This window comes from Oncorhynchus clarkii, chromosome 19 (genome assembly GCF_045791955.1).
Source record: "Oncorhynchus clarkii lewisi isolate Uvic-CL-2024 chromosome 19, UVic_Ocla_1.0, whole genome shotgun sequence".
Classification (NCBI taxonomy): domain Eukaryota; kingdom Metazoa; phylum Chordata; class Actinopteri; order Salmoniformes; family Salmonidae; genus Oncorhynchus; species Oncorhynchus clarkii.
In genome coordinates, this window is record NC_092165.1 from 41,821,692 (window position 1) to 41,847,391 (window position 25,700).

The following is a 25,700-nucleotide window of genomic DNA, read 5'->3' on the forward strand; positions in this document are numbered from 1 at the left end:
AGAATAATTGTGAAGACACAAAAGCTATGAAATAACACATATGGAATCATGTAGTAACCAAAAAAGTGTTAAACAAATCAAAATATATTTCATATTTGAGATTCTTCATCCTTTGCCTTGATGACAGCTTTGCACACTCTTGGCATTCTCTCAACCAGCTTCATGAGGTAGTCACCTGGAATGCATTTCAATTAACAAGTGTGCCTACTTAAAAGTGGTGACAAATGGTGATGCAATTTTAAAATGCTTGTCATATTGTTTGTAGACATTGTTTGGACAAATTCTCAGATACTGTGAACAATTGCACCTGGTAATCTGGTGAACTAAAAGTTTTTTTATTTTTTAAATTGAGAAAAATGCTCTGTTATTTTATTCATGGACATGTTACACCATAGACACAATCCAGTAACATACATAAATCACACAGAGCAGTTTAGAAAGCAAGACAAAAGGCCCAATGTTGAGATCCTCCATTCCAGTACTGTGATTGACAGATGTCAAAATCCACAAGTCCCATGCCCTATCACACAATCAAACCATAATTAATACATAAATCATCTCTACATGTATGCATTATTGCACATCATGAAACATTGATAGACAATCGCTGTTCAATTTTCAGTGTAAGAGTGAAACAGCTGTAGCCATAAAAACCATAGTATATTGTAGCACATGTACATATCACGTAGCACAGGAACAAGTCACCTGCAAAATAAATCTCACTTATTGCATATCCAGTCTTAAAAATTTCACACATATTGGACTCTTGTGCTTGTGTAGATACAGTAAATATACCACTCATTCTTCAAGGCAAGAAGCAGTAGACTATTCCACAGCTTTCTCTAGAGTTGGGCTAAAACAGTTTTCTGCTGCTTGGAATCAGTTCCGCTTCTTCTGCCGTGCACCCACCACTTCCTGATGCTCTGGAACACACTGCAACCCAATCAGCATTCCCACGATAGAGAAACCTGGAGAGGTGAGAGGATGCAATGGGTTTACTCCGCAATAACAGACACCAGCAGCACAAGCTCTGAGCAAGTTCCATCAGACAAAACATTTAGTTGAGCGATGCACCTTATGTACCTGGTAGTTTGATGATTTGTTAACACTGTTGTTACTGGTTTTAACAAAACAAGCTCACTATTTGATCAGATGGGATTATAGAGCTGCAGTACTTACTCGCCACAATGAGAGGTGCCATAACGCCAATGGTCAGAGGTGCCGTTTTGTAGATGAAGGCTTCAGACAGGAAGTGTCCCAGAGCCAGTACAAATGTCCACAGGGTGATGTGATAGAGCCTACATGAAGCGACAACAACTATTTAAGATAACTCCCACAGAACACAAATCACAGTTTATGCACTCACTGTTGCAATAACAGACAACAGTGCAAGGATGCAGGAAATCTTACGTTTTGTTCTGAATGTCTATGGCGCACGCGCAGCGGATAATTGACGACAACAATGTCCAGATTCCAAATGTTCTTGCTTGGAGGCCATTTACTGTAAAAAGGAAACAGAACCTACATGAAGTTCTATGAATTCCTTGCACCTTGGAGGAGACTGAGCATACGGTTGTTGTAAAGCTCCTGTGATGTAGACAAATCAATGTGTAACCCAGTCTTATACACAGGCATAATAACATCCTACAGGTTGGAACAAAATCCTGCACCCACACCCACCCTTGCACGGTAAGATCAGTCATGGCCTGCTTTAGAGAGTGTTGCAATCCCATGTAGAAACTACTCACCAAACTCTGGTGTCCCCGTGTAGAGTTTCTCAGAGAGGAAGCTGTGATCTCTGAAACTCTGGACGGTGTTTCCCATGGCAATGACAGACACCATGACCAACCAACTCCGCAGAACATTCAGAAAACGACTCATCCTTGCCTTCTGTGGGATGCACCTGCCAGACACATTGGCTGAGAGTAAGGGGCAGACAGCATAGCACTTTGCAAAAATGAACAAGAAAATAACAGCTTCCTTCTGCTTGTTACAGCTTGGGTGAATGCTACAGTATCTGTCAGGTTGCAAGAACCACCATGGTCGTGGGTACTATAGCTAACGTTAGCTACAACAGCAACCATCATTGCTAGCGCGATACAAACAAAATTATGTATGTGTCTAACTTACCTTCTACTACAGTGATACGACAGTGATCAGCGAGTCGAAATCAATAGACATATAATGTCAACATGTCTGTAAAAACATTGCCAATGTTTGGAGATTGAGAATACCGTGTGAACCGTGCGAACTGTACTGTCGCTCAATAACTAGCTGATATGGACATTCAATTTGGCCAATTATAGAGCTCAGAAGATGGCTTCATCATCGTCCCATTCATCACAATGGGTCGTTCGACTGGTAAGGTGCTTTTAGGTTCCGCCTTATTTCGCGCATTCCACCAATCATTACAACACAAACCACAGTTGCGACTGTGGGCGCTCTCCTGGTGCTCCCGGCCACAGGAGACGAAGTGGCGACGATTTACATTCCTACTATCAAAATTTAAACACCAAAAATCTATTATATTACTTTATCAATTGTTTTAATACTATGCTAGACAATGTAATTCGTCTTGAATATTCCAAAGCATTCCCTGTGTGACATTCTCTGACCAAATGCCCCGATTCAGTAGTACATTGCAGGCATTGGAATGCCCAAGTCCGTTTTTATCCCTCAATAAAAACATTGGAATTCTTATTTTACGATGCATATTTGGAATTATAGAAATTCATCACAAATTGGAAGTTGTGTGGCCAAAAACGTCACGTGCTTGAGGACAGTGCGCATGCTCTCGCCATTGGTTGCCAGTCAGTTGTTGTAGTTACAAATAGGCTAGCTACAGGAAGACTTTTTATGATGGCTAGCTAGCTAACTGTGGTTCTTCGAATACATAAGTTTATCCTATGCTGAAGAGTTGGGTATGTTTATATGGTAGTTTTACGACTGTCATGATTTATAACCTAAATGTTAGCTTGCTCTCTCAATGAAACATATAGTTTGTATTACAAACCACAGTAAAGCTAGGTAGCTAACGTGACAAACTTATTACCTAATTTAGCTATCTAGCTAACGTTAGCTAAGTAGCTAACCAATCTCAGATGTTGCAGAAAGTTCCTAGCTGGCTGGTATCATGAGCTAGTAATAACTATGTAACATAGCTAGCGTTAGCTGTAATAGCAACACACAACATATTTTACATTGTTAGGGCTAGGTGTTTGACGGTCTATGATTCAGCTTGTTTCTGGGCAGTGCTAATATGGCCTCATAATATTAATTTATGCATGGTTATTATTGATATATAAGTTAACTCAATTCCAGACAGCAGTGTATTATTCAGTATGAAAATGCTGTGTTTTAACTGGACTGATATTTCAACAGTAGACGGTGAGAGCTGGAAATGCCCACCTTCATAACCCCAGATACCTGACTCAAAGCAGATTTCGTCAGGAGGTACTTCCCCCTTCACTGTGGTGGAAATGCCAACTGTGATCCGGGATAAAGAGGATTCAGAGTCCTCAGAGGACGAGCAAGAGTAAGTGGCTGTTCTGATTAAGTGTTTCTAATGGTTTTGTTACATTTCCTTCTAGTTGTAAAAAGCAACATTAGTGTGCTAAGTAACACAGAAAAATACACAGATCAATGTTTAAACTCATTGCCACCACTGAGATCCTATTCAATTCAAATAGTTCTAGTATGTAATTCCATGCAACAATAATAAACACTGTAAGAACAGATCCCTGTATGATCTAAATATACTGTATAAAGTGTCAATATGTGGTTAAACTTAGTTAACTAGAGCTTACCATGCAATCTAAATTAAGCCTGGCTTATTTGGTGTCTATAAATGTGATAAATTTGGCAGTTAAATAGGCTGGCACCTCAAGTATGTCCTTAAATAGAACATGTACTACCACAGCAGAAGAGGCCAAGAAGTTCACGGTCTTGTCTTCATCTAGTCCTGAATTCAAATTTCATTAGGCTACTAAACTCTTTGGCAACTAATTAATCTGCAAATGCACCTTAGATCATTCTCATACATGGTCATCAGAGACTAAAATTTATTATTTATGTAAAGTGTCTTGAGTGCCTGACAAATCTCCCTCAAGACATGCAATAGGCCTACATAATTAGGCACTGCTTGCTTAATATTGGACTGAGTTTGACACCTATGACTTGAGCCTATATTAGGTAGATACTGGGTTATTACTGGTGGTGATGCTGCAGGGCACTAGCCTAACTATTACATCTCATTAAAGCTCACTATCCTAGTGGCAGTTATCTCTGACATGTCTAAATACCTGATCCAGGAGCAGGTATTGTTTACTACCGCACCCAACCTTATCTAGAATGGTCAAGTCTGATAGTTCTTCTCCAGCTGCATGCCATCTTAAGTGTGGATTTACATTAGTAAAATATGTGTAGTAATATTTATCGCTCTTCAACATCACATTTGCAACTTTTCTGTTTACACTATCCTTACTTTATCCTTGGATGTAGTAAATCATATTGCACACAATGTTGCCCACTTGATTAATGCAACGATTCAGAAATGTGTGGATATTTTTAAATACTTTTTACTGTAAAAAGGAAGCAGAACCTACATGAAGTTCTCTGAATTCCTTGGAGGAGACTGAGCATACGGTTGTTGTAAAGCTCCTGTGATGTAGACAAATCAATGTGTAACCCAGTCTTAAACACAGGCATAATAACAACATCCTACAGGTTTTGGCTAACAGACCAAAAATACTGTCTACTGGTATTAAGGTAATTTTTGCAGGGACATGTGTTGTGGGGCAGCAATTTTCGTTACACTATAGCACTCAGTGGCGTAGATGTGCCCCACACTATCTCCGGTGGTAGTGGGAGAAATGTCTCTCAGAGATTTGAATCTAGATCCAACTTTTTACACTACAAAAATATATTTCCTGGGACTAGTATGTGTTGTGTAAAGAGGCCCTTATCTCCACCATGGTCACTGATAGAACCAGACACAGCCAACCTATCAGATATTTTCAGTGCAATGTTACCAGAGTGTTTGTTACTTGACAGGTTTGTTATTGTTCAGTATCCATGAGACTGTATGGCTCGACCACTCTCTGCTCTGCTAATGTAAACACCTTGTCAGATTGCGTTCCACCACCCTAAGGGTAGCATCATCAGGACTCTAAACTCAACATAATGAGACATTAAAGACATGTTGGAAAGGGTTTACAGCTTTAGGCTAATGGTATGCCGTGTTTTAGATACTCTTCCCTCTCATTTAGGTTCTTGTTTTATTGGACTTTATATGGGTATTTTGTCGCCCATATTTTATTTTTTGAGCTTAAAGTATAAACTCTAGTCTTGAGTAGCTTGACCCTGCATGACCCTCTCAATGTAAGAATACTTTATTGATCTGTTTTTCTGTCTCATCAGGGACCATCCTTGCATTGCCTGGAGTGGCCTCAGCAGGAAGATCCCAGTCCTGGTGTTCTTTGCTGAAGCTATTGTCTCTAAAGATGGAAACATCCGTTCTGTTGGAGGTACGATGTCCATAAGAAACATTCTAAAGATATGAGAGTATATAATTCTGTTGAATTCATATCCTGGCCCAATCCTTTAATTTCTGTTGAATGATAATGTTATGTTCATATTCTGTCTTTAGAACGGTATAACCTGGCCTTCAAGATTGTGCGCACGGAGAGCCGGCTGGTTCGTGGCTTACTGACCACTCATGGATTCCATGAGGTATTACATGAAATCTCATTCTGATTCACTTGCACATACAGTACCAGTCAAAAGTTTGAACACACCTACATTTTCTTTATTTTGACTATTTTTCTACATCAAAAAAGTGTTACACAAATCAAATATATTTTATATTCTTCAAAGTAGCCATCCTTTGCCTTGATGAGAGCTTTGCACACTCTTGGCATTCTCTCATCCATCTTCATCTGGAATGCTTTTCCAACAGTCTTGAAGTAGTTCCCACATATGCTGAGCACTTGTTGGCTGCTTTTCCTTCACTCTGCGGTCCAACTCATCCCAAACCATCTCAATTTGGTTGAGGTCAGGTGATTGTGGAAGCCAGGTCATCTGATGCAGCACTCCATCACTCGCCTTCTTGGTCAAATAGCCCTTACACAGCCTGGAGGTGTGTTGGGTCATTGTCCTGTTGAAAAACAAATGATTGTCCCACTAAGCGCAAACCAGATGGGATGGTGTATCGCTGCAGAATGCTGTGATAGCCATGCTGGTTAAGTGTGCCTTGAATTCAAAATAAATCACAGACGGTGTCACCAGCAAAACACCTCCACATAATCACACCTCCTACTCCATGCTTCACGGTGGGAACCACACATGCGGAGATCATCAGTTCACCTCCTCTGCGTCTCACAAAGACACGTCAGTTGGAACCAACATCCGAACAAAGGACAGATTTCCACCGGTCTAATGTCCATTGCTCGTGTTTCATGGACCAAGCAATTCTCTTCTTATTGGTGTCCTTTAGGAGTGGTTTCTTTGCAGCAATTTGACCATGAAGGCTTGATTTACACAGTCTCCATTCAACAGTTGATGTTGAGATGTGTCTGTTACTTGAACTCTGTAAAGCATTTTTTTGGGGCTGCAATTTCTGAGGCTGGTAACTCTAATGACCTTATCCTCTGCAGCAGAGCTAACTCTGGGTCTTCCATTCCTGTGGCGGTCCTCATGCAAGCCAGTTTCATCAAAGCGCTGGATGGTTTTTGCGACTGCACTTGAAGAAACTTTCAGAGTTCTTTACATTTTCCGAATCGACTGACCTTAAAGTATTGATGGACTGTCGTTTCTCTTTGCTTATTTGAGCTGTTCTTGCCGTAATATGGACTTGTTCTTTTACCAAATAGGGCTATCTTCTGTATACCACCTTTTCACAACACAACTGATTGGCTCAAAGGGAAAAAAAATCCACTATTTAACTTTTAACAAGGCATACCTGTTAATTGAAATGCATTCCAGGTGTCTACCTGAAGCTGGTCAAGTGTGTGCAAAGCTGTCATCAAGGCAAAGGGTGGCTACTTTGAAGAATCTCAAATATAAAATATATTTTGATTTGTTTAACACTTTTGGTTACTACATGATTCCATATGTGTTATTTAATTCGTTTTTATGTCTTTTCTATTATTCTACAATGTAGAAAATAGTAAAAATAAAGAAAAACCCTTGAATCAGTTGGTGTTTCCAAACTTTTGACTGGTACTGTATGTTCCTCACTGTCATGTGTTGTAAGGGGATAGGTCTGTTTTTTCCTGACTGACAGTCTGTCAAAGCCTGGAAATGCACGCACGGACAAAGTTGGCCCAGTATAGTGTTAATGCTGTTTCACAAGAGCACACTCCCCATTATTGCTTCATCCAAGCACTTACTATTAATTCATTTTGTTCACTTCAATGCCACTTGACTCCCACTAAACCCATCATCAAAGACATGCTAGTGTCTGCCACATCATCCCAGAGCCAAAGTTTAATAACCCTCTATTACAAACATCTGGCTTTCTCATAGCAGTTAGTGCTGGCCCATGTCAAACCTGCCTCTTCACAAAGGAGCGCAGAAGGGTATGAATAAAACAAAACAGATATAAATGACTATGATTGTGATTAAAATAACTGGTGAGCTGGCTTCCCTTTGAGATGATTTGAAGGTAGAGATTAGTGGCTGAGTATTGGATCTAAGCCTCGGATCCATCTTTATCAAGCCGTCAGATGTGATGCATATCAAACAGGAACTGTGGTATTCAACAGTAACTATGCAAACCTTGTGTTTGCACCAAGGCTATATTTTTCCTCTTATGATGTCCTTTAATTTTCTTAACGATTTCCCCTGCCTTTGCGTATTGTTTGGTCTTACTGTGAGTACTGCCTCTGAATAGTCTGAAGTACATAACTGAGATCTGAGCTTGACTGGAAGGACTGTTTTTTTAGATCCATCCAAACAGTAATGACTTCAACCTCATGTGGACGGGGTCTCACCTCAAGCCTTACCTCCTACGCAGCCTTCAAGACTTCCAGAAGGTCAACCACTTTCCCAGGTACGACTGTGTCCAACTGTACACAGAGTGGAGTCACTTTGGCCTGCTGCAGTTCCTGATGTAAAAATTCACACTTCTTCTTTGTTTAAGCCCCTTCAATTCGACCTTGTGTTTATTGGCTTTCACAGGAAAACATTTTGTTTGTTTGCCTTTCTAAAACATGAAATGAATCAAACTGTCATGCAGAGTAGTCTTGTTGCCATTGTGTTTGTACAAGCTCTTATTTCTATCAGCATCCAAGCAGTAGAGAACTCAAGCATTTCGAGCTGAAAGGTCAATGGCCCTGTTCATTTCCAGGTCCTATGAACTGACGCGCAAAGATCGGCTGTATAAAAACATCCAGCGGATGCAGCAGTCTCACGGCTTTAAAAACTTCCACATCGTCCCTCAGACCTTTGTGCTTCCCTCAGAGTACCAGGAGTTCTGTAGTAAGTCCTGCTTGTCTGTTAACATCTATTGACTCTCATTACTGTAAACACAATAAGCCACCATGTTTCTCCGCTAGTCTTTCTCACAGCACGCCACTCTTCCCCGTCTTCTCTGCCTCATCCCAGGTTCTTTCGTCAAGGACCAGGGCCCCTGGATCATTAAGCCAGTAGCATCTTCAAGAGGACGAGGGATCTACCTGGTCAGCAATGTAAGGGATACACCATAGGAAGAACAGTGCACTGTTAGTGTTACTTTTGGTAATTTAGTGTATAACACAGTATGTGGACACCTGCTCGTCGAACATCTCATTCCAAAATCATGGGCATTTATATGGAGTTGGTCCCCCCCTTTGCTGCTATAACAGTCTCCACTCTTCTGGGAAGGCTTTCCACTAGATGTTGGAACATTTCTGCGGGGACTTGCTTCCATTCAGCCACGAGCATTAGTGAGGTTGGCACTGATGTTGGGCGATTAGGTCTGGCTTGCAGTCGGCGTTCCAATTCATCCCAAAGGTGTTCGATGGGGTTGAAGTCAGGGCTCTGGCAAGGCCAGTCAAGTTCTTCCATACTGATCTCGTCAAACCATTTCTGTATGGACCTCGCTTTGTACACGGGGGCATTCTCATGCTGAAACCGGAAAGGGCCTTCCCCAAACTGTTGCCACAAAGTTCTAAGCACAGAATTGTCTAGAATGTTATTTTATGCTGTAGCGTTAAGATTTACATTCACTAAATCTAAGGGGCCTAGCCCTAACCATGAAAAACAGCCCCAGACCATTATTCCTCCTCCACCAAACCTTACACTTGGCACAATGCATTGGGGCATGTTGTGTTCTCCTGGCATCTGCCAAACCCAGACTGCCAGATGGTGACGCGTGATTCATCACTCCAGAGAACGCGTTTTCACTGAGTCCAATGGTGGCGAGCTTTACACTACTCCAGCCGACGCTTGGCATTGTGCATGGTGATCTTATTCTTGTGTGCGGCTGCTCGGCCATGGAAACCCATTTCATGAAGCTCCCGACGAACAGTTCTTGTGCGGACGTTGCTTCCAGAAGGCATTTTGGAACTCGGTAGTGAGTGGTGCAACCGAGTACAGACAATTTTTATGTGCTTCTGCACTCTGCGGTTCCGTTCTCTGAGCTGGTGTGGCCTAGCACTTCCTGGCTAAGCCCTTGTTGCTCCTAGACGTTTCCACTTCACAAGAACAGCACTTATGGTCGACTGGGGCAGCTCTATCAGGGCAGAAATTTGACAAACTGACTTTTTGGAAAGGTGGCATCCTATGATGGTGCCACGTAAAGTCACTGAGCTCTTCAGTAAGGCCATTCTACTGTCAATGTTTGTCTATGGAGATTGCATGACTGTGCTCTATTTTATACACCAGTCAGCAACGGGTGTGGCTGAAGGGGTGTCTACATGCTTTTGTGTATATACAGTGCCTTCAGAATGTATTCAGACCCCTTGACTTTTTCCATATTTCGTTACTTTACAGCCTTATTCTAAAATTGATTAAATAGTTTTTTCTCCCCTTATCAATCTACACACTGTATCCCATAATGTCAAAGCAAAAACATGTTTTTAGAAATGTTTGCTAATTTATTAAAACTAAAAATGGAAATATCATTTACATTTTGTTACATTACTGCCTTCTTTTACATTTTGTTACTTTACTGCCTTCTAAAATTGATTAAATCATTCCTCCCCCCTCAATCTACAAACAATACCCCATAATAACAATGCAAAAACTGTTTTATTTTAGCAAATTAATAAAAAATTAAAAAACATATCAAATTTACACAAGTATTCAGACCCTTTACTCAGTACTTTGTTGAAGCAAAGCGATTACAGCATCAAGTCTTTCTTTGGGATGATGCTTACAAGTTTGGCACCCCTGTATTTGGGGAGTTTTTCCCATTATTCTTTGCAGATCCTTTCAACCTCCGTCAGGTTGGATGGGGAGCATCGCTGTACAGCTATTTTCAGATCTCTCCAGAGGTATTCATTCAAGTCCGGGCTCTGGCTGGGACACTCAAGGACATTCAGAGACTTGTCTCCCAGTCCCTGCTGCTGAAAAACATCCCCCCACAGTATGATGTTGCCCCCACCATGCTTCACCTTAGGGATGGTGCCAGGTTTCCTCTAGATGTGAAGCTTGGCATTCAGGCCAAAGAGTTCAATCTTGGTTTCATCAGACCAGAGAATCTTGTTTCTCATGGTCTGAGAGTCATTCGGTGCCTTTTGGCAAACTCCAAGCGGGCTGTCATGTGCCTTTTTGATGAGGAGTGTCTTCTGTCTAGCCACTCTACCACAAAGGCCTGATTGGTGGAGTGCTGCAGAGATGGTTGTCTTTCTGGAAGGTTCTCCCATCTCCACAGAGGAACTCTAGAGCTCTGTCAGAATGACCATCAGGTTCTTGGTCACCTCCCTGACCAAGGCCCTTCTCCCCCTATTGTCCAGTTTGGCTGGGTGGCCCACTCTAGGAAGAGTCTTGGTGGTTCCAGACATCTTCCATTAAAGAATGGAGGCCACTGTGTTCTTGGGGACCTTCAATGCAGAAATATTTTGGTACCCTTCCCCAGATCTGTGCCACGACACAATCCTGTCTTGGCGCTTTACAGACAATTCCTTGTACCTCATGGCTTGGTTTTTGCTCTGACATGCACTGTCAACTGTGAGACCTTATAGACAGGTGTGTGCCTTTCCAAATCATGTCAAATCAATTGAATTTACCACAGGTGGACTCCAATCAAGTTGTAGTAACATCTCAAGGATGATCAAGGGAAACAGGAGCTCAATTTCGAGTCTGATAGCAAAGAGTCTGAATACCTATGTAATTAAGGTATTTCTGTTTTTTTCTTTTTAATAGATTTGCAAAAAAATGTATGAACCTTGTTTCACCTTGTCATTATGGGGTATTGTGTGTAGAATGTGGAGGATTTTCTATTTATTTAATACATATTAGAATAAGGCTGTAACGTAAAAAAATGTAGAAAAAGTAAAGGGTTCTGAATCGTGTCCAAATGCACTGTAAAGTGTAGATACACTCACCTTAAGGCTACGTGGGGATACTAGCCTGAGGGATCTCAGGTTGTAAATGAAACAATATGGCAGTTACTTGCGGGAGGGGGTGGATTCTGTTGAAAAATTAAGTATAAAACAATGTGTGTCATAGACATTAAGCGCTGTTGAGTAAATCACACACTTCAAGGCTTTGGAAGAGCTCCAGAAGGTTCTCTGACTTGGACAACCTATAAACATGCTTTTTCTTCTGAGGTATTTTTATGAAACAGTGGAAAGAATGTCAGGGTGATATTTAGAAAGAAGGATGTTCATTTTGGGGGTTTTCTCTGAACTGTAGCCAGCCCGACGGTTAGTAGCTCTCCACCTCCCTCACCCCTATCCCGGCTTCAACACCTGCAACACATTTCAGACTCATAAATGACCCCACTCCTCTGATAGACTGCTGTACAGGATGGGTTTTCTCTTTGAATGGCCAATTTCATGTGTCTGACTTGATCAAACTGGACCTGGTGCATTATACAGTGAGCTCCAAAAGTATTGGAACAGTGACAAATGTTTTTGTTTTGGTTCTGTACTTTGGCTCTGTACTCCTGAATGAATCGTGACTAATGATGAGTGAGAAAGTTACAGCCGCATAAATATCAGCATGTCTTGGGGTTATGATGTTTGTGCATCTGTGTCTAACTTTCTCTCCCATCATTATTCACGATTCATTCAGAACTATCAGCAGTCATGGTAGCATGTTTAGTGTTTAGAAACATATTCTATTCTTATTTACGATAAAATGGACTCCAAAATGACACAATACATTATTTACCATTCATTTCTATTGGGCACAAAATAATCTGAAACGCAACCAAAAAAAAGAGCAATGCTTCCAACAAGCTTGGTGTAATCATTGCGTGCTAGGAATATGGGACAAAATACTTTACTTTTGACTACTTTAATACACAAGTGAATTTGTCCCTATACCTTTGGTCCACTAAAATGGGGGGGGGGGGGGAAGACTATGTACAAAGTGCTGTAATTTCTAAACGGTTCACCCTGTATGGCAGAAAATACCCTCATTAAAGCTGACAGTCTGCACTTTAACCTCCCATAGTCATTGTATAATTTCAATGTGTCACTGTCAAATGCTTTTGGAGCTCACTGTATGTGTAATCTAATGATTGATGTGTTATTTAGCCTAACGTATGATCCTTATCCTACAAAGCCTACCCAGATTCCAATGGATGAGAACATCTTAGTTTCTCGATACATCAATAACCCATTACTGATTGACGGTGAGTTTTTCCCCTTCAAGTGTTGTCAAATCAGTTACTTATGCAGATGAAGACAGTAGTTAGAAAAGCAGTCATTTTGTATGTATGTTTAATACATTTTTTGCAGACTTCAAGTTTGATGTGCGGTTGTATGTGCTGGTGACATCATATGATCCACTCACTATCTATCTCTATGAGGAGGGCCTGGCCAGGTGAGCTGTGTACTGGATCTTTACTTTGTGTTATGCAAACAATGTCCAGTTACATTTGAATCATTTAGCAGAAGCTCTCATCCAGGAACATTTAGGGTTAAAAGCGTTGCTCAAGGGCACATCGACATATTTTTCACCTAGTCAGCTTGAGGATTCGAAACGGCGACCTTTTGGTTACTGGCCCAACGCCCTTAACTGCTAGGCTACCTGCCACCAATGATTATATATGGGATATCTAATCTCCATTAGCAAGGTCATTGAAGTGTGTATTGGGTCAAAAGGGTCCATGTTGGATAGTGGCTTTGGAATTATTTCCTGTCCTCATGAAAGTAGTGAAGAAAAGTATCAACTGTAGTTAGGAAGTTACCATGCAACGACCAGTAGAGGGCGGTCTAAACGTTTATATCTGCCACTGATGAGTAGTACGGTTTGGTGGGGCTTTCAAACAAAGCTCTCCATTGTCTCCATGGTCCAATGAGATAATCAAATGCTCTTTGCTCAGACTTGGACCCTGATAAGCAGGGAGACAGATCTCTGTTTCAAATTGTTTTACAGATTTATTAAACATGAATGATATTGTGCTGTAATTATCTTATGAGTCTCAGATGTAAATCTGCAGTGACAGACTTAAAATGAGTGTCCCACAGCCGCAATGCTATTTGCAACATTTAGTTATTTTCTTATTATCATATTAGATCAACAATTTTCCTGTGTCTTTACCTGGAGCCTGCTGTAATACTGTATTCATTCATCATTAAGATCGTCTGGGCTCATGTGGGGTTGGGGGCAGCGATGGGTAGATGATGCATACTGATTGGCTCATCTCGGCTAGGCTTGATGGATGTGCTGCAATGCGTGAGGCAATCAAACACAAATGCACAGGGCTGTTTAGCGCAGACCGTGCTTGATTATTAATGGAGGGCAATTAATCCTGGCTGAATTGCGAATACCACTTTAATCTTTGACATTCCATTTGGTTTGACTAGATTCGGGTACTTGCTGTATGCCAAGGAATTCTCAATATTCCACATGTGGTGTCAATCCTCTTTAATACATAGTACAGTATGGGGAACATATCTCCTTTACTAATAGACCCTCTAATGCTGTCAAAGGTCAATCATATTAATTGCTGTAAGTACTGTATAGTAACTTTTTGTGCATCCTCTGTAAGTTGTGTTTTTGGAAATTGTTTAATTGAACCAAAACTCTTCCTACAGGTTTGCCACCGTGAAGTATGACTGTGGCACAAAGAGCATCAAGAACCAGTTCATGCATCTCACCAACTACAGCGTGAACAAGAAAAGCAGCGACTATGTCAGGTAACCTGGGATCTGCAGAGAACAATCACTTCTATTCTCCTTCAGGAATCTCTAAGTTAATATGTAGCTTATTGACGGTGCATAGAATTGGGAAAACAGCAAATCATACACGTTTTGGTTTTTGAATGGTATTTTCAGATGGTAGATAGATTCCCACTTTGGTTTTCTAATGACTATCTTTTCAACATTATAGCATGAACTGTTTTGGAAAAAGCCAGACCATTATATTTATTTTCTTCCTTTTCAGTTGTGATGACCCTGAAGTGGAGGATTATGGGAACAAATGGAGCATGAGTGCAATGCTGCGGTATTTGAAGCAGGAGGGAAAAGACACCACATGTGAGTAGTCTAAACTCTTCACTCTCCTTTGAACCTCCTCCCCTCCACCCTCTCCTGGCTCAGAATGTCCATGCTATTGTCCATGCACAGTCAAAGAAATGTTACTGTAGTTGAACCGGATTTAATCTTACACCCAGATCCCCACCCTTTTCTGTCAAAATGCTCAGTAGGGCAGAATCTACACGTCAACCTGTAACCACAGATTGTGTTAAAGATGTTGAGATATTCTAGCCAATTTGTGTCCAGTGTAACGTTCTTTAGGGTCCTGTGTGTAAAGTAGACTAGACTAACCTATGGCAGGTCTCAGACTGGGTGTCACCCTTCTCTCTGTTTCTGTGTTTTCCAGTGCTGATGAGCCAGGTGGAGGACCTGGTGATTAAGGCTGTGTTGAGCGCTGAGCTGCAGATAGCCACTGCCTGCAAGATGTTTGTGCCCCACAGGAACAACTGCTTCGGTAAGATTGTCTGCCACACTCTTGCCTTGTTGATGCTCGATCTTTGAATATGTAGTATTCCATACCCTTTCATTTTCTCCTTCATTTCTTCGGTGCAGACTACAGACATTCCCAAATCCGTCCTGCTCTCTGACAGTCCGGATGGTTTTGGAGTCAGCTTGTTGACCGAAGCAGGAATTTGTTTCCTTTTTTCTGTTGCCATTCAGGTCTGTCTGATTTAGGGTGACTGTTTTCTTGGCTGCTCCTGTGTAGCACCAGGCTCGCGTGAACTCCATTTTGGAGCCATTACTGATGTTAGTGTTGGCACTAATTGTCTTCCCTCTCTCGCTGGCGTTCTCTCCGAGACCTGGGGTTTGACTGCAGCCAGGTCTGCTGAGCATCCTCTGCCTTCTGTCTCCTTTTCGTTCTTGCACGCTGTCTCTCTCTCTGTCTCCCGTTCTCTTCCTGTTCTTGTCTGTAACTCTGTCTCTCTTTGCTTTGTGCTCTCACTGGTTAGAAAAGTAGAGAGCCCTGGCTGCACTTTTGACAGGCCACTGTAGACATAATAGACCCTGACTTGTGATTGTTTGGGCTGTAGGGGCTGTGTACCAGGGCAAAAAGCATGTTATCTGAGCATCGCTTGTGTAGAGATAATATCTGTGCCCCGATCGGCAGGCATCACCACAGGGCTTAACAGGCAGACGGGCCCAGGGTGTGAAATGTTCAGATGAAGGTGTTTGTGGGATGAGGTGGGGCCAGGGCGGCATGCCTTAATCCTGCCTTCGTACTTGCCTGATGGAAATGAGTCATTTTAGGGAAAGATGACAGTAGAGTGAGAGAACAGGACATGAATGGATGTTGACACACCAATGAACTTACACACAACCTTGTGAGCATACACACGCACACACACACACTGTACACAGGCAAGTAGGCCCATCTATTTTGTTCTATACACAAAGCCAGTTGACTAATAAACATGCCCATTACCCTTTGTGATATCAGTTTACCGTCTAATGTGGTGTAATTTTGTTGTCTTCAGATCGCCTCAAGCTAGTTAATTATAAAATTAAGTGTCTGCTGGAGACAATTTCCAAAGGAAGACAGTGACAACTCTAGTCCTGACAATTCCAGAGGATCACCCTCGTCCTGCTACCTCTGTTCTCATCCTCCTCTCAAGGTGGGCCTGTTGCTTTTTAAATATGTGACTGAGTGTCTGTGGAGACATGTACTGTATGAGCCAGTATAAAACATGACTGCTGGGAGGCCAGGCCTGCCTCTGCTTCAGGGAGTCCAGTATCACTGTGTGCTTTATCTTCTCTCGTAAATAATTTCAACCCAAACCACAGCTCTCTCAGCTCCTGTCGACGTCCTTCTCCTCTCTCTGCCTTCCTCTCCTCCTCCCACAATCTCCCAAACATGAATTCAATGTTAATTCATGCTCTGAAATGATCCAGCAATGTTGCCATGCACCAATTAGAAGGAAAACATTAGTAGGCTGTGATGTATCCGTTTAAATAATTGTGGATAATGAGGGCGGTGTATGCGTCCCTAAAATAGGGCCTATTGTTCGGAGTTAACATGCAATCTCTGCCACTTCTGGACCACAGCCACACATGGCCATAAAGCGGGTTGTAATCTTAATTTGCAGCAAACTATTCCAAGCCTTTTTAGTGTCTTTAATACAATGTTTATTGTTTTCAAATGGGATTTGCGCTTTTTGCACAATTTGCTCTGCCTATCTTAACGAGCCTACTGTAACAAAATCCTTTAATACTCTGTCTCAGATGTGGGAAAGAGTAAAAACAACCATTTTTTTCCCCTTCTAACTTGCCTTGGTGAGTTGTGTGTTGGGGGAGGATGCCACCCATGCTGCTCTCTTTACCACTATGCCTTATGATTAATGGATAGGCTTTTTACTGAGAGATGCTGATTAAGACATGTTTTGACTGAGATCTGATCTAGCCAAGCCAAAGGCTTATTTTGTTCAACACAAAACATTCCACTAACTGCTCATGTATTCCACAGAACATCTCTCATATCTACTACATAGTGTGGAATCAGCAATAGTTTATAAACAACTTTTAGTCCTACATTTGTCCGTAAATCAAACACTTTACTGTCCCAAAAATAGGGATTTTACGATGAGGATGATATATGGTTATTATGAAATTCTTTGCAAATCACTGGATTTAGCCTATGTTTTGAGCTGCTCATTATTATCATAGTGCTTTTTTGTGTTACCCATGGAGATACAGCAGTTTTTATTTTATTGCATTCAGGGCGTCTTCGTGCCTTTGGCATCAAACTTGTTGCTCCTCTCTGTTTCTCTGGATTTACAATGTCAATTTAAGTGATTTATTTGAAAATGCTGCAATAATCCAATTTGTGATAAGTAACAATGAAACCCACTTCAAGAAGATGCTTTATGTTGTTGTTGTTATTGTGGGGCCCATGAACTGCATGGCCGGGGTGGGGAGATCATTGTTCTGGCGCTGTCTCTTGTGATGGAGTTTCCAACTGAGCCCATCCAATAGTAAAAAACACTCTTCTTGATCTTCGCATCACTTCTTCTTCATTTATTTATTTCCCTCCCTCGTTTAATGGGTGTTGTGGATGTTCTCCTCTCTCGCTGTGTTATGTCTGTTGTGGTTTCTCTGTGGCTGCGTTAACGGCACTCCCAGGCAGCGGTCGAGCAACAGAACAAACGCGTCTCGGCGCGAGCGGCTGCCGGCTCCAGGGGCTCATGGGGCAGCAGCAGCGTCTGCTCCTAATTGGGGGAAAATGCGCGGCACATGGAGTCTGCTTGTCGGGGGCTGGCGAAGTGGAGAGGCTTTCTTTGTTTTCTCTCTTTCTTCCGTTGTTGTGGTACCACTGAGGCACTCCGGGCTCAAACAATTTATTCCCCTTCTCTGTTCCCTAATACTTGTTTTATGGTGCTCTCTCTCTCTCTCTCTCTCGGTCTCTCTCTCTCTCTCTCTCTGTGTCAGTGAATGGAAAAGAAAATCCCTGCATTCTGCTTAGCAACTACTGTTTGGCTTTTAGTGTCCAATCCTTACCCAAAGACAGATTGGTTCTGCTACTAATGTTACAGGCCTTGGCTAAGGACTGCATTGTCACATTTTGGATCAATTCCACTTTAACACGAGTTTAGCAAGCCCCTTGACCCCTAGCAATGACATGATGAATGACTTTGCTCAAGTTTAAAAAGGATATGGATGAGTTGGAAATCATTTAGATCTTTCGTACGTGTCATATTTAGGGGCGGCAGGTAGCCTAGTGGTTAGAGCATTGGGCCAGTAATCGAAAGGTTGCTGGATCATATCCCCGAGCTGACAAGGTAAAAATCTGTTGTTCTGCCCCTGAACAAAACAGTTCACTGAACAAAACTGTTCCCCAATAGGCCCTCATTGTAAAGAGTTTGTTCTTCACCTTTATTTAACTAGGCAAGTCAGTTAAATAAATATTTTACAAGCGAAGATAAATTAGCCGACTCTTGAAGAAGTTAGAATCTCAGAGACTTCGGAAGTCTCATGCTGCCATTTACTATTGTCAGAAAACCATGAAGAAGAGGATAGGGAGACCCTTGTCGAAAATAAGTAAATATACAAACAATGGAATGACTGAATATAGATTTGTTTATTATAAAACTTGACTTGCACTGTAATGTCACTCCTCTGCCAACAACTGTGTGAACATAACATAGCATGGTTCTCTGTATTAACACTGATGTTGACCTTTAACACTAGAATAAACAACTTGCGCTACGACCACTTTGAAAACAACAACTTCTGGCCTCTTCTCAAAACTGACTTTTCTTTTGAAGAGCCATTAAGCAGATTTTTCCCTGTCATTACGGCCAGAGCTTTGCCCAGTGCCCTGTCCCTGTAAAAGACTGGCTTTTCTCTGGGGGAAGTGGGCTAAGCTGATGGACTCCCCCCAGGCAGAGCAGTGTGAGGGAGTGGTGGTGAGGAGGGCTTCCACAGGGCTCCTAGCCCCGTCGCGCTGTGGTGAAATGGCTGTTTTATAACCGTGAAGGAAGGAGAGCGAGGGTGGGAGAGAATGGATGAGTTTGTACACAGGGAACTCCCTGACCGCTCAGTAAAAGGCCTTTTATTGTGTCGCTCTCTGCCAAGCTGACGATGGAGTGGAATATATATATGTGTCTGAGTCGCCAGGTCCCTCACACTTGGAAAATACTTCCCTAACTTTCCAAACTTAGCTCGGTTGGAGTTCAGGGTCTATCAATAATTTGCTCCGTCATAATCATTTGCTTCTCTTCAGCTAGGCCTAGAGGGGGACCTTTTCTGACTGAGGTGTGGTTTAAACTGAGATCACCATGTAGACAAATTTTGTGGTACAATATTGACTGAGCAACACCAGCCCAATGTGGAAGAAGGATTTTATAGTGTGTGTGTGTATATAATGGCATGAACATTTTATAGTGTATATAATGGCCTCCTGACCAATTATGCTATTTTGTTTGTTTGTGCTGATCTGAATTTTTTTTGTACATAATGTTTCCGCCATTGTTTCCTATGACAGAAAAGAGCTTCTGGACATCAAAACAGCGGTCACTAACCTCGATTTGGATGAAGAATTCAGGACAGGGCCTCCCGGGTGGCGCAGTGGTTAAGGGCTGTGCCGCCAGAGACTCTGGGTTCGCGCCCAGGCTCTGTCGCAACCGGCCGCGACCGGGAGGTCCGTGGGGCGACGCACAATTGGCCTAGCGTCGTCCGGGTTAGGGAGGGCTTGGCCGGTAGGGATATCCTTGTCTCATCGCGCACCAGTGACTCCTGTGGCGGGCCGGGTGCAGTGCACGCTAACCAAGGTCGCCAGGTGCACGGTGTTTGCTCCGACACATTGGTGCGGCTGGCTTCCGTGTTGGATGCGCGCTGTGTTAAGAAGCAGTGCGGCTTGGTTGGGTTGTGTATCGGAGGACGCATGACTTTTGGCCTTCATCTCTCCTGAGCCCTTACGGGAGTTGTAGTGGTGAGACAAGATAGTAGCTACTAACAATTGGATACCACGAAATTGTGGAGAAAAAATTAAATAAATAAAAATAATTCAGGACACAATGCTCACCCGGACCAGGCCCTAATCCTTTACACTCACAAGAGGAAAATACAACGATGTAGAGGCCGATGTGGGGGCACCCTGATGAAACTACGGCGGCGAGTGAATATACCACCTCTACCCTTTTGTTCTATTGGTGAATGTACAATCACTGGAGAACAAACTGGTCCTGAAGAACTGTAATGTCCTATGCTTCACGGAGTCCTGGATAAATGAGAGCATGGTTAATATAAATCTAACTTCTATGCAACGACAGAACGGCAGCGTCTCGTAAACTCAAGGGCGGGGGTGTGTGTGTCTTTTAACAACTGGTGCACAATCTCTAATATTAAGGAAGTCTCCAAGGTTCTACTCACCTGAATTAGAGTACCTCATGATAAGCTGTTAACCATGCTATTTACCAAGAGTTAATATATATTTTTCGTAGCTGTATATTTATCACCACAAACCTATGCTGGTACTAAGATCGCACTCAACCAGCTATATAGGGCCATAAGCCAATAAGAAAATGCTCATCCAGAGGCAGCACTCCTAGTGGCCAGTGATTTTAATGCAGGAAAATTCAAATCTGTTTTACCTAATTTCTACCAGCATGTCACCTGTGCAACTAGAGAGGAAAAAAATAACTCAAGACCACCTTTACTCCACACACAGAGATGTGTACAAAGCTCTCCCTCTCCCTCCATTTGGCTAATCTGACCATAACTCTATCCTCATAATTCCTGTTTACAAGCAGAAACAGGAAGTACCATTTAAAACGCTTAATTCGGAAGTGGCCCGATGAAACAAATGCTAACCCACAGGACTGCTTCGCTAGCACAGACGGGAATATGTTCCGTGATTCATCCGATGGCATCGGAGTTTACCACATCAGTCCCCGGCTTCATTAATAAGTGCATCCACGACATACAGTGCCTTGCGAAAGTATCCGGCCCCCTTGAACTTTGCGACCTTTTGCCACATTTCAGGCTTCAAACATAAAGATATAAAACTGTATTTTTTTGTGAAGAATCAACAACAAGTGGGACACAATCATGAAGTGGAACGACATTTATTGGATATTTCAAACTTTTTTAACAAATCAAAAAATGAAAAATTGGGTGTGCAAAATTATTCAGCCCCCTTAAGTTAATACTTTGTAGCGCCACCTTTTGCTGCGATTACAGCTGTAAGTCGCTTGGGGTATGTCTCTATCAGTTTTGCACATCGAGAGACTAACATTTTTTCCCATTCCTCCTTGCAAAACAGCTCGAGCTCAGTGAGGTTGGATGGAGAGCATTTGTGAACAGCAGTTTTCAGTTCTTTCCACAGATTCTCGATTGGATTCAGGTCTGGACTTTGACTTGGCCATTCTAACACCTGGATATGTTTATTTTTGAACCATTCCATTGTAGATTTTGCTTTATGTTTTGGATCATTGTCTTGTTGGAAGACAAATCTCCGTCCCAGTCTCAGGTCTTTTGTAGACTCCATCAGGTTTTCTTCCAGAATGGTCCTGTATTTGGCTCCATCCATCTTCCCATCAATTTTAACCATCTTCCCTGTCCCTGCTGAAGAAAAGCAGGCCCAAACCATGATGCTGCCACCACCATGTTTGACAGTGGGGATGGTGTGTTCAGCTGTGTTGCTTTTACGCCAAACATAACGTTTTGCATTGTTGCCAAAAAGTTCAATTTTGGTTTCATCTGACCAGAGCACCTTCTTCCACATGTTTGGTGTGTCTCCCAGGTGGCTTGTGGCAAACTTTAACCAACACTTTTTATGGATATCTTTAAGAAATGGCTTTCTTCTTGCCACTCTTCCATAAAGGCCAGATTTGTGCAATATACGACTGATTGTTGTCCTATGGACAGAGTCTCCCACCTCAGCTGTAGATCTCTGCAGTTCATCCAGAGTGATCATGGGCCTCTTGGCTGCATCTCTGATCAGTCTTCTCCTTGTATGAGCTGAAAGTTTAGAGGGACGGCCAGGTCTTGGTAGATTTACAGTGGTCTGATACTCCTTCCATTTCAATATTATCGCTTGCACAGTGCTCCTTGGGATGTTTAAAGCTTGGGAAATATTTTTGTATCTAAATACGGCTTTAAACTTCTTCACAACAGTATCTCGGACCTGCCTGGTGTGTTCCTTGTTCTTCATGATGCTCTCTGCGCTTTTAACGGACCTCTGAGACTATCACAGTGCAGGTGCATTTATACGGAGACTTTTGCTGCACTGAAAGTAAAGGGGCTGAATAATTTTGCACGCCCAATTTTTCAGTTTTTGATTTGTTAAAAAAGTTTGAAATATCCAATAAATGTCGTTCCACTTCATGATTGTGTCCCACTTGTTGTTGATTCTTCACAAAAAAATACAGTTTTATATCTTTATGTTTGAAGCCTGAAATGTGGCAAAAGGTCGCAAAGTTCAAGGGGGCCGAATACTTTCGCAAGGCACTGTAGTCCCCACAGTTACCGTACGTACTGTACATATCCCAACCAGAAGTCATGGATTATAGGCACCATCCGCGCTGAACTAAAGGCTAGAGCTGCCGCTTTCAAGGAGCTAACCCGGACGCTTTTAAGAAATCCCGCTATGCCCTCCGACGAACCATCAAACAGGCAAAGCATCAATACAGGACTAAGATTGAATCCTACTACACCAGCTCTGATGCTCGTCGAATGTGGCAGGGCTTGAAAAGTATTACAGACTACAAAGGGAAGCACAGCCGAGAGCTTCCCAATGACACGAGCCTACCAGACGAGCTAAATTACTTCTATGCTCGCTTCGAGTTAAGCAACACTGAATCACTCGTGAGAGCATGAGCTGTTCCGGACAACGGTCTGTTATATGTTTCAAGCAGACCTCCATTGTCCCTGTGCCCAAGAACACCAAGGTAACCTGTCTAAATGACCATAGATAGCACTCACATCTGTAGCCATGAAATGCATTGAAAGTCACGGCTCACATCAAGACCATCATCCCAGACACCCTGGACCCACTCCAGTTTGCATACCGCCCCAACAGATCAACAGATCCACAGACTCTACACCTACATTAGAATGCGGTTCATTGACTACATCTCAGTGTTCAACACCATAGAGCCCTCAGCTCATTACTAAGCTAAGGTCCTTGGGACTGAACACCTCCCTCTGCAACTGGTTCCTGGACTTCCTGACGGGCTGCCCCAAGGTGTTGAGGGTATACAACAACACGGGGGCCCCCCAGGTGTGCGTGCTTAGTCCCCTCCTGTACTCCCTGTTCATCCACGACTGCGCACGACTCCAACAACACCATTAAGTTTGCTGATGACACAACGGTGGTAAACCTGATCACTGTTGATGATGAGGGAGGAGGTCAAAGACCTGGCAGTGTGGTGCCAAGACAACCTCTCCCTCGTCTTCAGTAAGACAATGGAGCTGATCGTCGATGCCAGGAAACGGAGGGCCGGGCATGCCCCCATTCACATCGATGGTGCTGTAGTGGAGCAGGTCGAGAGCTTCAAGGTCCTCGGTGTCCATATCATTAAGGATTTATCATGGTCCAAACACCAACATGGTCGTGAAGCGGGCACGACAACGCCTCTTCCCCCTCATGAGGCTGAAAAGATTTGGCATGGGTCCTCAGATCCTCAAAGTTCTACAGCTGCACCATCGAGAGAATCTTGACTGGCTGCATCACCGCTTGGTATGTCAACTGCTTGGCATCCAACCGCAAGGCGCTACAGAGGGTAGTGCGTGTGGCCCAGTACATCACTGGTGTCGAAAGTACAAGGTGTCAAAAGTGTTCTGCAGGGATGCTTGCCCATATTGCCCCAAATGCTTCCCACAGTTGTCAATTTGGCTGGATGTCCTTTGCGTGGTGGACCATTCTTGATACACATAGGAAACCATTTAGTGTGAAAAACCCAGCAGCATTGCAGTTCTTTACACAAACCGGTGCGCCTGGAACCTACTACCATATCCCGTTCAAAGGCACATACGTCTTTTGTCTTGCCTATTCACTCTCAGTGGCACACGCGCGCGCAAACTTACACACGCACACACAATCCATGTCTCAAGGCTTAAAAATAATTCTTTAACCTGTCTCCTCCCCTTCATCTACATTGATTTTCAAGTGTATTTAACAAGTGACATTCATACGTAATCATAGCTTTCACTTGGTCAGTCTGTCATTGTAATGTTTTGTATATGCAGTGTACTTCCACTGATACCCCAACACACAGACACATACGCCCACACGCACGAACATGCATACTGATGCCATACACTTTCACACTACCCACATACGCTGCTGCTAGTCACTTTACCTCTACCTACACTACCAGTCAAAACAGCTCATTTGTGGAATTTCTTTCCTTATTGCGTTTGAGCCAATCAGTTGTGTTGTGACAAGGTACAGTAGGGGTGGTATACAGGAGGCCCTATCTGGTAAAAGTCCATATTATGGCAAGAACAGCTGAATTAAGCAAAGAGAAACGACAATCCATCATTACTTTAAGACATGAAGGTTAGTCATTCCGGACATCCAAACATCAACTGTTCAGAGGAGACTGCGTGAATCAGGCCTTCATGGTCGAATTGCTGCAAAGAAACCACAACTAAAGGACACCAAAATAACGAAGAGACTTGCTTGGGCCAAGAAACACAAGTAATGAACATTAGACCAGTGGAAATCTGTCCTTTAGCCTGAGTCAAATTTTGCCGGGGTGCTTTGCTGGTGACACCATCTGTGATTTATTTAGAATTCAAGGCACACTTAACCAGCATGGCTACCTCAGCATTCTTCAGTGATACGCCATCCCATCTGGTTTGCGCTTAGTGGGATTATGAATTGTTGCTCAACAGGACAATGACCCAACACACCTCCAGGCTGTGTAAGGGCTATTTGACCAATGAGAGTGGTGGAGTGCTGCATCAGATGACCTGGCTTCCACAATCACCCAACCTCAACCCAATTGAGATGGTTTGGACCACAGAGTGAAGGAAAAGCAGCATATGTGGGAACTCCTTCAAGATGTTTGGAAAAGCATTCCTCATGAAGCTGGTTGAAAGAATGCCTAGAGTGTGCAATGCTGTCATCAAGGCAAAGGGTGACTCTAAGAATCCAAAAAATATTTAGATTTGCTTAACACTTTTTGGGTTAATACATGATTCCATATGTGTTATTTCATAGTGTTGATGTCTTCACTAGTATTCAACAATGTAGAAAATAGTTAAAATTAACAAGAACCCTTGAATGAGTAGGCGTGCAAACTTTTGACTGGTACTGTATATGTACAGTAGATAGCTTGTACCCCTATTCATCGACTTGGTACTGGTACTCCCTTTTATATAGCCATGTTATTTTCTACTCCCTTTATATAGCAATGTTATGTTCTACTCCCTTTAAACAGTGCATTCGGAAAGTATTCGTACCCCTTTACTTTTTCCACATTTTGTTACGTTACAGCCTTCTTCTAAAATTGATTAAATCTTTTCCCCCCCTCAATCTACAGACAATACACCATAAATACAATGCAAAAACTGTTTTATTTTAGCAAATTAATAAACATTAAAAAAACATCACATTTACATAAG

The 25,700-nt window shown here is 42.6% G+C and overlaps 2 protein-coding genes across 5 annotated transcripts in view; one reads left to right on the forward strand and one right to left on the reverse strand.

Annotated features, from left to right (window-relative positions):
* Positions 1–145: 145 nt before the first annotated feature.
* Positions 146–2,334, reverse strand: LOC139375221 (ergosterol biosynthesis 28 homolog). Of its 3 annotated transcripts, none has more exons than XM_071116815.1 (6): positions 2,131–2,334; positions 1,749–1,903; positions 1,411–1,501; positions 1,180–1,298; positions 910–968; positions 146–175 (listed from the first exon to the last, which is right to left on the reverse strand). In XM_071116815.1, exons 2-6 carry the CDS (start codon positions 1,879–1,881, stop codon positions 161–163), a joined length of 417 nt encoding a protein of 138 aa, XP_070972916.1. In that variant the 5' UTR covers positions 1,882–1,903; positions 2,131–2,334; the 3' UTR covers positions 146–160. The 3 variants fall into 3 exon arrangements, with proteins under 3 accessions (XP_070972916.1, XP_070972914.1, XP_070972913.1); XM_071116813.1 differs by lacking the exon at positions 146–175 and adding an exon at positions 542–705; XM_071116812.1 differs by lacking the exon at positions 146–175 and having other exon boundaries at positions 727–968.
* Positions 2,335–2,799: 465 nt separating this feature from the next.
* LOC139375218 (tubulin tyrosine ligase-like family, member 5) overlaps positions 2,800–25,700 on the forward strand; it is a 91,079-nt gene continuing 68,178 nt past the window's right edge. For both annotated transcript variants that reach the window (XM_071116809.1, XM_071116810.1), the window contains exons 1-12: positions 2,800–2,921; positions 3,382–3,535; positions 5,419–5,525; positions 5,648–5,730; positions 7,944–8,050; positions 8,348–8,478; positions 8,605–8,687; positions 12,715–12,784; positions 12,891–12,975; positions 14,193–14,294; positions 14,542–14,633; positions 14,980–15,087. In XM_071116809.1, coding sequence (XP_070972910.1) covers positions 3,480–3,535; positions 5,419–5,525; positions 5,648–5,730; positions 7,944–8,050; positions 8,348–8,478; positions 8,605–8,687; positions 12,715–12,784; positions 12,891–12,975; positions 14,193–14,294; positions 14,542–14,633; positions 14,980–15,087 — 1,024 coding nt within the window. In that variant the 5' untranslated portion in view covers positions 2,800–2,921; positions 3,382–3,479. The remainder of the gene's footprint in view (positions 2,922–3,381; positions 3,536–5,418; positions 5,526–5,647; positions 5,731–7,943; positions 8,051–8,347; positions 8,479–8,604; positions 8,688–12,714; positions 12,785–12,890; positions 12,976–14,192; positions 14,295–14,541; positions 14,634–14,979; positions 15,088–25,700) is intronic.

Coding starts and splice junctions, on each gene's coding strand:
- LOC139375221 (XM_071116812.1), bottom strand. CDS start 1,881: ATGAGTCGTTTTCTGAATGTTCTGCGGAGTTGGTTGGTCATGGTGTCT. Junction 1,502..1,748: donor CACGGGGACACCAGAGTTTG/GTGAGTAGTTTC, acceptor TCCTTTTTACAG/TAAATGGCCTCCAAGCAAGA. Junction 969..1,179: donor GGCACCTCTCATTGTGGCGA/GTAAGTACTGCA, acceptor TCACCTCTCCAG/GTTTCTCTATCGTGGGAATG.